The following is a 12,224-nucleotide window of genomic DNA, read 5'->3' on the forward strand; positions in this document are numbered from 1 at the left end:
TATTGAAATATAATGCTGTTGTCAGTGATGTCATCATGACATACAGTATTACTTCCTGGTACGAGGCCACAAGCACAAGTGGAGGACACAAGGTTGCATATTGGAACGCACCCTAGATTTCTAGGCTATGTGAGGGAGGAAGATGATGGATAGGATAATGAAGGAGAGGGTTTGGAGTAGTGGGCCGTCTTTCACATCACTTCTGACATTTAGATTATGTACAAATTTACATGTCAGTTTTTGTCATTTTTGATGATGTGTGTGATGTCAGCTCTGTATGTTGTTGTTTTCACAACATTTGGATCTCGTGGCAGTGATTAAATTGAGGTTAAGCTGATAACATGTGCAGCAGAGCCTTACATCTGAAGCAGAATTTGTTTTTCTACTTCATCCTCATGACACCCGTATCTTCAAGGCAGAGGCTTCAAGGCTAATCCAATCACTGCTCATACTGTACTGTAGAGGTGTTCACATGTTCCCAAGCCATGTGAGATGAGAGCATCTCGCAGACAGAGTGTGGCAAGCTAGCATTGCATTGCATAATGGCGGCCATTTTATCTGGTCCAATCGAAAGGGCAAGGCATACAAGAGAGGCTCTGTTCTGAAGCCCCCCCTTGATGAAATCAATACTGCTCGCTCGCGCTCCACGTTGCTGGTGGTGCTGTAACTCATCTGCCCTGACCTGCAGAAGTCAGTTTTGCCTGAAACTCTTTTCAGGGCATTTCTTCACATTTTCTGTGAAAGCCATACAACTGGGCAGTGCAAACGCTTTCCCCAGAGGGCTATGAAGGCGTAGCGATCAAGTTGAGAGGGGAGTTTTTGTAAGTTAAGATTTAAGGACTTAAGGGAAAATGACAATGCAAAATTAGGGACATCTGCTGAAATCGCCAGGTTTCTCAAACATGAAACGCATGAACATCATGTGACATGCACAAGTTCGTACATTTTTTTAAATAATTTTGTTTCATTCATTTTTCCATCTTTTATTTGCAGAGAGTGGAGGAGCTGGAGCAGGAGAATCTTCTGCTGAAGGAGGAGAAAGAGAACATGAACGAGAAGATCTTCAACCAGTCCAACGGCACAGGTCAGTTTTTAACACCTCACCAGGCATTCAAGCAGTGCGTAGGCCGACTGACTGCATGCAAAATGTATACTTCCAAAACGTCATCAGTTTACACAAGGAAGAGCGCGACACTGCTTCTTCACGGTTCACCACTTTTTATTTTTCTTGGTGCTGACGTTTCGGCACTTAGGCCTTCATCAGATATGCCGAAACGTCATCAGCAAGAAAAATAAAAATTGGTGAACCGTGAAGAAGCAGTGTCGCGCTCTTCCTTGTGTAAACTGATCATTGAAGTACCCTGAAAAGCTGCACCTGCTGAAAAAGAAGCCTTCGAGGTGTGCGGTCTCTCACAATACTACCGAAACGTAACAGTACATTGTAGGCTACGTCCTCTGACATGGAGCATCAATGATTGAGGTCTGTCTCATGATGCTCCTGGTGACAAAATACCAGTGGGTGGGGTTAGATCATCAGGGAGCATCACTGGCTACCTTGCCTTATTTGACACAACCTACTTTTCCAATTAAATTTTTCGACCATACCAGCCGTGTCATTATCAGCGTGACAGTTGGCTCTACTGCTTCCCTTCAAACTTGAATTTCACTCTTAATTCCTCAAAGAAATAACCACAGGCTTTAACATGACTTTAACAAACAGGTCAAAATGTCCACTGTTATTTTGAAACCGAAATACTAATAGCTGACCAGAATAGGGACATTGTGTGTTTTTTTCAGCTGTATCTAGGCTACCTCTGCCCACAGGGCTGGATACACTAGTCTGCCTCCCCCCACACAAGGGGAGCGCTTGTTGTGTTGTGTTGTGTTGTGTTTGGTTCCAGTGGCGTTGAAAGAGGCCCTTTAAGAGAACTGCATTGAGTTTCAGTGGAGGAATGCGAAACTGCACTTTTCGCCTGTGAGAACGAGACGCTAGACTATTGTCTGTTTTAGGTTCACAACAAGAGGGGGAATGTAGGCCCTGAAACCTAGACTTAAGCTTCTGCGTTTAAAAAAAAGCCCAAGTTTAAGTGCTAAATGTAATAGAATATGGGTGTGATGCTAATCGCCGTATTTACCACTTCCTCCAGCTCCTAATCTTGTTCCTTGTCTTGCTGTTGTTGTTTGGATGTTTCACCAAGCCTTTCAGTGCTAATGGTTTTAGGTTTGTGCGCCACTGACATTGTACCCCTGTCTACCGTAAGGCAGCAAACAGTAGTTCCTATTTAATTCTAAGTCTTGTCTGTTGGTGGGCCACTTCTGCCACCCTGTGCTGACAGGGAGGGTGGGAAGCCGAGATGTGATCCACTCCACAGCGAACAAAGTCAAGCTCATAAAAGAGCCACATCTTATCAGCGATCTTGAAATGCATGTAATGATGTGTCCACAGGTCTGTTCATTGAGATTTATCTGATTGTAAATCTGTGCAAGTGAGTCTTGTGAAACTTTGTTCCGTGGTGATGTTCAGCGTTGCGCATGTGTGCTGGAGATATAGAGGGGGAATTAGAATAGATGGCGTAGCTGATTACACTCTGCCTTAAATGAACATTTTTTTATACAATACACGCATGGGTAACAATGGAAGTTGGATGGGAACAGAGAAAGTACCCCAAAAACTGGAGTGTCTCACTTTCATGGCATCTATTTCTTGCAGTTTTAATGAGACAGTTACTGTAATGTTGTTGAAATCATTGTGTCAGTGATTACTGGTTTCTGCCATCAATTGCGTAGGGAGCTGTGTGCGGATGAGAGAACAGCACAGGGAGCGAGGTCACTTGTGGAAAGGCCACGTCCTATCAAGCCATATCACCACTTGTGAAAGACTGTGTGCGTTCCAATATGTGACCTTGCGTCCTCCACTTGTGCTTGTGGCCTCGTACCAGGAAGTAATGTCATGTTGACATCACTGACAACAGCATTATATTTCAATATCTGGCAAAAGCTCAATTGTAAAGTCATTTTCTCATTTGCAAACTGGATGATGAATGAAGAATAGTCCCTCAAAAATTGTTTTGGCTAGGCTGACAGCGGGGAAACTGTATTGGCGGGGCGAGGCCACAAGCACAAGCGTAGGACGCAAGGTTGCATATTGGAACGCAGCCACTATCATGGCATTGAGGCAATTGTATGTGTCAACAGGGCAACTCATCAGGATATGAAGAGTTTCATTGCAAAATGACTTATCCACCATTTTTTTTGTTTTTATTTTATTATTCGAAATGACTATATGTATGTGTGAATTCATGCCATTCAATTATTTTGAGAACATACTTTTGATGCCTATTTAAAATGCATTTTGCAATGCAATGCAATGGAATGCCCAAAATGTTCCAAAATGGATGTACATCATTTTGCAACGAAGCTCTTCAAGATTAGATTATCCTTTATTGTCTCTTCAGGAGAGAAATTCAGAATGGACATGAGAAAGTGCGATTCACAGTTAACATCAAATTACCACAACAGACAGACTTAGGACCACAAAGAACAAACAAACATATAAACAGGGTAACAGACAACCATTGTTAGTGTTACACACAACGTTCCAGTTTTGGCCCCGAGTCATCCAAAGGCATATACAAACCTACGTAGATATTCATATATGGTATCGCACATGAAATCATAGCCTAATCATGTGAATGACCTTACGGTTCATAATAAAAAGTGAGAGAGTGGGGGTGTGTCAGAAATTCATTAGATGACCAAGTAGATATTATGCTCTTTTTGTTTTGATATTTTGTTTCATTTGGAATATGTTCTGTTGCTGCTCTTGCTTAAACCCTCTGCCTCAGTTGTTGGTGTGCTGTTTCTACCACTCTGCCTAACTAAATGACATGAGGTTTAAAGGGAGCCAGGGCACAGAGAGTCAGCTGTTACGATACCCGCATTCCATCAATTTATGTCCCTGCACGTGAAGGCTGATCTCAAGATGGCCTCAATTTTTTTGCCCGCAAGTGTGGTCATTTAGCAAATTTATCCTTCCCTTAATCTCATCCAGGTCTCGTGAAATGATTTCAAGAGTTAAACTGCAAAAGTAGATTTTTAGGTACTTTTTGAAATCTGTAATGCAATTTTGTTTTAAAGGCATCTTTGGTTGAGAAAAGCACACGTGAAGACTTGTCTGAAAGTAAAATAAGAACAACAAAACTCGTGTGAGAACAGCCTGAGCTTACGAGAGCTTGTGGCTGCCTCTTGGTCACATCCCCAGATTAGTGATGTGTTTGTGTGTCACTCATCTCTCTCTCTCTCTCTCTCTCTCTCTCTCTCTCTCTCTCTCTCTCTCTCTCTCTCTCTCTCTCTCTCTCTCTCTCTCTCTCTCTCTCTCTCTCTCTCTCTCTCTCTCTCTCTCTCTCAGATGCTAAGTTGAACTCGTCCCAGAAGGAGAGTCGTCTGCAGTCGGACCTGGACGAGGAGCGCCAGCGCTACCAGAACCTGGTGAAGGAGTACTCACGCCTGGAGCTGCGCTACGACAACCTGCAGGAAGAGGTCTCCCTTGCCAAGGTACTGCTGCTCCAAAATTGGCTATTTCAGTCAGTGATGGGCTAACTGGATTCAGAGTGTAGTGGAAAGCACGCACATCCAGCAGAAAAAGCATCAGCAGGTGCCAAATCAAAAAACTGTCACATGTAGGAGCGGGAAAGGATCTGCACAGGCCTGAAGATCTATGATCGAAACGTTGCTCCAAATAAATTAAGTCTTTTGCAAGCTGTATGTTCTCAAAATGAGAAATGGCACAACAATAAAGAGGTTATGATGATAATTGTTCTGATCTATTTTGCTGTCGTCCCACAGTTCCAACCAGGGCACCGTAGGATTCCATCCAACGCGAGCAGCCTGGGCTCCGACTCTCCCTACCCCTCCTTCACCCCCTCTGATGTGGGAGACACCGATGATGCCCTGCAGCAAGTGGAGGTCAGTGTCTTGACTTGCTCTGGCAACTACCAACTGTATTTAACATGACAGATGAATTTTATTATATTGCAACACAATTCTGCAATTTTTCCACTTTTGGCCAATCAAGGGGCCCCTAGCAGGTGGGGGCCCTAGGCTGCTGCCATATCTAGACTTACGTAAAAGATGAGGCGCACACAAGGCTTTCAAGTTCAAAATGTGTATTGTAGCCAAAAAATTACAAAAGAAGTCATTGGAAAAAGCTGGAGCTACAGACGTTTTGGACCTAGTCCATTACCAATTGAGAGGCATTCATAATGGACGCTTCGCCGACGTGGGATAGCAATTAGAGACAAGTTCTATTTTGTCGGCGCCACCCATCGACTATCAATGCTATGTTCGTGTGAAATTGGGTTTGGGGGTCCGAATTATGTCGGAAGCGAAAGTGCTCCGCAGTGCTGTCGGAGCCAATGTGCGGCCGGCCTAACTTGTCTTGTGTGTGCAGGACATGGGTGTGGAGAAGGCAGCGATGGACATCAGCCTGTTCATGAAGCTGCAGAAGCGCGTGAGGGAGCTGGAGCAGGAGCGGAAGAGGCTCCAGAGCAGCCTGGAGAAGATGGAGGACCTCGCCAAGCGCAAGGTAGTTTAAGTTCAAGTTCAAGTTCGGTTTATTTTGTCTCCAAGGGGAAATTAGGTTTGTAGCAGGTATTTAAAAACATTCAGGACAGACAACAAATAGGCTAAAAAACAACATAAAGACTGAGACCACAGGTCAACACAGCACAAGAACATAATGACTGGGACCCAATATACAGAATTAAAAATAAAAAAATAAAAACAAATATTAAATAAGAGGATAAAAGAATGCGATAAAATGTCAGATCAAGACATGGAGATTAAAATACTAGTCCAATGTGCAAAAAATGCAAGGATGTAAAGTGCAGGAGGAAGAATTAATTGTGCAAGTTCAACATATTTATAGCTGTGCAAATAAAGGAGCATTTGTAACGTTTAATCCGTTGGTTGGAGTCTGTGTAGAGACAGACACACAGAGACACAGAGACACAGACACACAGACACACAGACACAGAGACACACAGACACACAGACACACAGACACAGACACACAGACACACAGACACACAGACACACAGACACACAGACACACAGACACAGACACACACAGAGACACACAGAGACACACAGACACACAGACACACAGACACACAGAGACACAGAGACACAGAGACACAGACAGAATGCATACACATCACACCAGTACAGTTGCTGCGGCCAAAAGTGTTTACCATTTGAGTGTTTATGCTTTGCCTTTTGCAGACCTCTATTATTTACTTTCAAGCACAAAGTAATGCCTCTAGCCACCGTCGCACTCCCTATCTCATGTATTTCACACTCCGTTTTTCCTTTCCTTTTGAAGTACAGTATATCTTAGGGGTTTGTCCTTTATTGATAGGATCGTGAAGTGATAACAGGAAATGAGTGGGAGAGAGAGAAGACGTAGGGTTGGAATCATGGCCTTAACTACCATTGAGGACACACAGGTCATGTCCTCTGTATTTTTATTTTTAGCGTATTTCTATGTATTATGCATATATGGTATTTCTATGTTGAAAATCTATATATGATCAACAATGATAAATTCAGTCTGTATACAACACCCCCGTGTATCCTCAAAGCAGTGATTAATGAAAACAAACATTAGCGTTTGACTGAAGTGTTTGAAGCATTCTAAATGTACAGTATACAGCACACAGTATTTAACCTCGGTATTTGAACATGTCTGGTTACAGCCCTAGTTGGAATATAACTCTGGATTTGAATCTGGGGGTCCTCATAGCCAAGTAGCCCCTTGTGCTGGTGCATTAACGTAGTGTCAAAACAGTGTATGGTGCATGCACATCCCAAAAAAAGCTATTTGCTGCGGGTGCAGAATATAAAATAACGCAAAGTGGAAAAAGAGAAGAAATGTTCGCAATATTCTTGACGAAGACCTTGTAGGTCAAAACGGGTGCCATTTTTCACATGAAATCACGACAAGGGAGCTTTTTGTGGTGTGTTGATATTTCTCCTCTTTTTTCACCTTTGCATTAGTGCAGTGTGCCACAACACCACACATTTGTCTTCCTATAAAGTTTTCACACAAACTGTACTGTATGTTCAACACATACCACTGGTTACTCAAAACAAGACACTAGACCAAACTAGATCTAGTGTGTATCAAAAAAGTTAGTTTAGGAGCGCTTCCTGGACTCTACGTTTGGTTGAGGTGCTCTTTGGATAGGAAAAAAACTAAAGATGCAAAACTGAAGAAAATCCAAGGCACTCTCCTTTTGAAAAAGTTAAAAAAAAGCCTTTATTATGATGGCTTTGTCATGTTAACATTTAAAAGACCCCAACACGTAAATCTAGTGTGTACTTTCGCCCCCTGTGTTTTTCTTTTTTTACCGTAGCTCCATAAATGAATTTGCATTTGAGTTCAGTATTTGCATCAATGTCATAACTTGTATACTTTAGGTCCTTATATGGGTTTAGGTCCTTGTATACAGGTCCTTATATGGGTCAGACATTACAGATAGAAACTTCATTACCGGAAAATATTGCGGCAATTCTCATCAAATTCATCTTGCAACAGCTGTTCTTATCTGTGTTCTTATCGCTGAAGGATAACCCATGTAATGGTTGCGGTGCGGAGTTTGATTGCTTCCCTCTCTGTCTTCGCAGGGGATCGAACCCAAAAGCCCCACCTCCGACGATGACGCGGACTACAACATTCTCAAGGTAGAGTACCACTTTCACCTGTGTCACTGTAGACAGAGACAGACAGGCTCTGTACACACACGCTCACACACACACACACACACAGCTGTGCGCGCGTACACACACACACACACACACACACACACACACACACACACACACACACACACACACACACACACACACACACACACACACACACACACAGCCGTGCGCGCGTACACACACACACACACACACACACACACACACACACACTCACACATGCTGCACGCACAGACATACACACAGATCCATGGTGTGTACACAGCCCTGCCAGAGTTTAGTCTCTTCGCCATGTCTGTCTTCTTTTTCTTCGATTTCATCTACACTTTGGTATCTCTGGTGCTCATCACCTTCCTCTCTCGCAAGCTATCGGTGAGTCCGTCAGCTTTAACTCTTGTAGCAATTAATGGAAATTAATTCATGATACATTTTAATCACATGGCTTGTGTACATTCCTATACTGTATTCTTAAAATTGTTCAGTCAAATAAAGGTACCAAACATGTTAATCGGACTGAAAACAAAATGGTGGCTGAAGGAAAAAAAAAACGTTTGCAGTAACACCCTTGCAATACAAAAAAAAGCATGCAAAGCACTGATTAAATGTGACTGTTTTGTTGGATATAACTTAGAGCTGCTTTTTTCCTGCAGACTTCTACAGAGTCTTACCTTACAGATAAAATGTATCGGTAGATTCAAGGGTTCGGGTTTTGAAAAGACTTGAATGGTTATTTGAGGTAGCCTATTATCAGTGTACTGTATCAGTAGACATGGAGCTCTTTGCACTTCACCGACTTACATAACAGAGCTCTCCCTCACTGAGCTCACAGTGGGATTGTACTCTGTTCTCCTAGGAGCCGGAGCTCTAGGGAGCTTGCTGTGCCCTTTTCCAAATATCTTTTAAAGTTTAGGCGTCTGTGCACAACATCAACGTGGCTTTTCTCAAGGGTCTACGATTTGCATGTTAGTTTTACGTTTTGATTCATTTTAAATTAAACGTATTTGCAAATATATTTAAGATCATAGTGAATTCTAATATCAACCATGTTTTCACCACGATTAAATTATTTTTAGTTCAGAATTCACTAAAAGCAGTAAAATGCCCCGCCTCATATCACTTATGCAATGGAATTTAGAGAAAATGTATCACTTCAGTCAGTTCAAGTGCAGCTTCTTCCTACCTGATCAATCATTAACCAGTGCGGTCAGTCAGAGTTGCTGCTCGCTATTGGGTATCTTTTGGACAGGCCAGAGTGACCAGCGCTAAAGTCCAAGGTGCATTTAATCTTGGAGGATAATGACCTATCACCCAATTTAAATCTCCTGATGCATTTCACACTGCACTTCTCTGAGATTCATTGAGTGAGAATTTTCAAATTTGTCACTTCGTTCAGGAAAGAAACAGTCTGTTTTATAAGGGATCTGTTTTAAAGTTTCTTCTTGTAGATTTGCCATCAGTGAATGGCATTTTTTTAATTCACGGCAGTCTGTGATTTTTGTCGCTGGGAGCAGATTCAGGCATGGCTGTGCTGCTCCCATTCAGACTCTGACTGATTCAGAGCTTGACTGCAGCGACTCTGGCTTAAATTTACATTTACATCCGGAGTGAGTCATATACAGTACATGTAGTCTTGACGTTCCTTAGATTTATTCCTCCACATTGTTTTCACTCTTCTGCCTGACTGACTGTCTATCATGTTCTGAACATCCATGTGTCCTTCCTGAGTCACTTCCCAGAAACATCTGATGCGTGTACATTTACTTACTTATGTCAGGGTTCTTGCTAATAGCAAGGCATTTTTAGCCCACTGGCAAATACCATTAGAATTATTACCAGAGAGCAAGCTGTGCCTCTGACTGAACTCAAGCTATGCAGTTTGTTTTGTACTGTTGTTTTCTTTAATAGCACCACAATTATATTGCATATTCAAAATATGCAACAATAAAAAAGACTACTCAAGCGTCTAACTGCGTGTGTTTTTAACTCCTGTAGTGTTTTGATTCTTGTAATATCAGGTCATTTTTAACCCACTCTCAGAGTCAATTACAAGAATCTCCTGGTGTCCGTTAGTGGGCCCTGGTCAGTTTGTTTGGCTGCCAAATGCTGAGATTTCCACTGTTTTGTTTCATGATGTGGAAAAAGTTTTCTTCATGAGGCCAATAATTGCAATAATTTAACTGACATGGAAACAAAGGTCTTGCACTACGTTGAGGTGCTACATTGCAAATCGATAATGGTCATGCTTTAAGCCTTTAAGTATAAATGTATGAAAGAAAATCCACACCCTTCATCATACATCAAAATTACTCATGATGGTCTAGCAAACAACAGATAAAAGTCTTAGTTATTTTCTTAAATTGACAAGTTAATTCTAAATCTTGGTGATTTTGGATTTCTTAAAGCGTGTAACTGTATGTATGTATTTTGCATAGACTAATAAGGTATGTATTTTCATGGCAAGGATTCACACATAGATAAAAGGATGTCTGAACAGTCATTTCTAATAACAAAATGTAAAGGTTAGAAAAAGTTATTGTGCAACAAAACTCTTCAAGTGTAAACATGTCATTTCCATCCTCTGGCCACACTGCACGTCCCCTACAGAGACAGGAGCTGGAGTCGGAGAACAAGAAGCTGAAGAATGACCTCAACGAGCTGCGCAAGGCGGTGGCGGACCGGGCGGCCCAGAGCAACGGCTCCAACGAGCTGCAGGAGGGCTACAACCTGCTCCTCAGCCAGCTGAAGGAGGCCAACGAGGAGCTGGAGGTGCGCAAGGAGGAGGTGCTCATCCTCCGCACCCAGATCGTCAGCACCTCCAAGCAGGGAGACACCACCACCAACCACATCGTGAGTAGATGTTGGCAGGGGAGGGGGGTGGAGGGTGGACAGATGGGGGGAATAGGGTCTGTGCAGGTTGGAGTGAAGCACCTCCAATTCACAGGGCGACACCAGTGGCCTGTTCCATTATCAATACTTTCCGCACGGTAGGGCGTTCCAATTCTTTTTTATATATTTTTTTTGGGAGGGGGGCTTTTTGTCTTTATTTGATAGGATAGTGAAGGTTATGACAAGAAGTGAGTGGGGAGAGAGAGATGGGGAAGGGACGGCAAAGGACCCGGCTCGGGAATCGAACCCGGGTCGACCGCATAGCAAACAAGTGCCCTTTGCGCCACGGTAGGGCCAGGGCGTTCCAATTCTGATCACGGCCAAATCAAGTGTATTGTAAAAATCCGAATGAAGCCCTCATAACGGCCATATTTTCAAGTGTGGAGTTACTGCACACTTTTCCTACTCTACCGCCGCCGTAGTTGTTACGTAGTTGGATGATAGATTTGTCCAACTGCAGATTCTCCGTAATATCACGTTGTGTGTAAGAGAAAGGGGTAACCAAAAAATGTTTTCATCACAACGAATAGTGTTCTCCATGGTGAATTTGCCTTTTGACGGTTGTTAAACTCTGATGACATATGGCCATATACATACATACATACATACATATTATTTCTGTTAACTGCAACATACAAAATGTGATTTGGAACGATACCTCACTCAAAAATGTTGCCAACTCTCTGAGTCAAGTCAAGTCAAGTCAGCTTTTATTGTCACTTTCTTCATATGCACAGACGTACAAGGAAAATGAAATTACGTTTTCTCTCTATACCATGCCAGGACATAGGCATATACAAGACTGACATTTTACAGACTGACATAAAGTGCAAGACAGAACAGGTAACGGGTCTGGTAAGGACAGGGCGGAAAGTGAACTCGAGCTAAGTACACAGTACAGGATACAGTAACTACATTGTGAATAGACCACTTGGTTTGGGGAGTTGGGAGTGTTTGGGGGTGTGCCGTGACATGGTGGATGCATGCAAGGTGTTTGCATTATTGTTCTTGGTGGAGGAGATTTGTCTTCTGACCTCAATTCAGTTCAGCAGACAAGAGGTAAAAATGCCAGCTTTTTTAAACGGAGTCCATCTCAAAACATCAAAAAGTATGTCTTCTTAGTGCACCCTTGCCAGCCAGCAGTTGGGATTCCCAGCATTGATGTGATTGAATTTTGCATTGCATTGAGTTTCCTGCTCTGCAAATCAGCAATGGGCTGCACAGAAGTAGCACAACCAGCAGAGGCCACATTTACACCAGAGAGAGAGAGAGAGAGAAGAGAGAGAGAGAGAGAGAGAGATAGCGAGAGCGCATGAACGAGAGATATAGTTCTAAAACGTCATAGAGAGAATGAGTGATCGTGTGAGCGAAAGAGGGCATAGAAGTGTGAGGGTGGCCACCTGGACGTTGCCACCTCAGCTTCGTCTCTCTTATCTCTCAATCTGCCCTCTCTGCCTCATCAGCATGCCTTATTGCTCAGCTTAACTTGACAACACTAGTTACATATCTAGCTGGCTGTCCAACTCTATTGGCCTTCTTCACTAGTTGCATGGGTTTGATGGATTTCAGTT

General features: G+C 42.8%; 1 protein-coding gene across 2 annotated transcripts in view; it reads left to right on the forward strand.

Moving 5' to 3' along the window:
- The window catches only part of myo5b (myosin VB), a 104,677-nt gene that overhangs the window by 65,739 nt on the left and 26,714 nt on the right, over positions 1–12,224 (forward strand). For both annotated transcript variants that reach the window (XM_063210236.1, XM_063210238.1), the window contains exons 23-28: positions 994–1,084; positions 4,409–4,554; positions 4,846–4,965; positions 5,450–5,584; positions 7,687–7,743; positions 10,372–10,614. In XM_063210236.1, coding sequence (XP_063066306.1) covers positions 994–1,084; positions 4,409–4,554; positions 4,846–4,965; positions 5,450–5,584; positions 7,687–7,743; positions 10,372–10,614 — 792 coding nt within the window. The remainder of the gene's footprint in view (positions 1–993; positions 1,085–4,408; positions 4,555–4,845; positions 4,966–5,449; positions 5,585–7,686; positions 7,744–10,371; positions 10,615–12,224) is intronic.

This window comes from Engraulis encrasicolus, chromosome 11, assembly GCF_034702125.1.
Source record: "Engraulis encrasicolus isolate BLACKSEA-1 chromosome 11, IST_EnEncr_1.0, whole genome shotgun sequence".
NCBI lineage: Eukaryota > Metazoa > Chordata > Actinopteri > Clupeiformes > Engraulidae > Engraulis > Engraulis encrasicolus.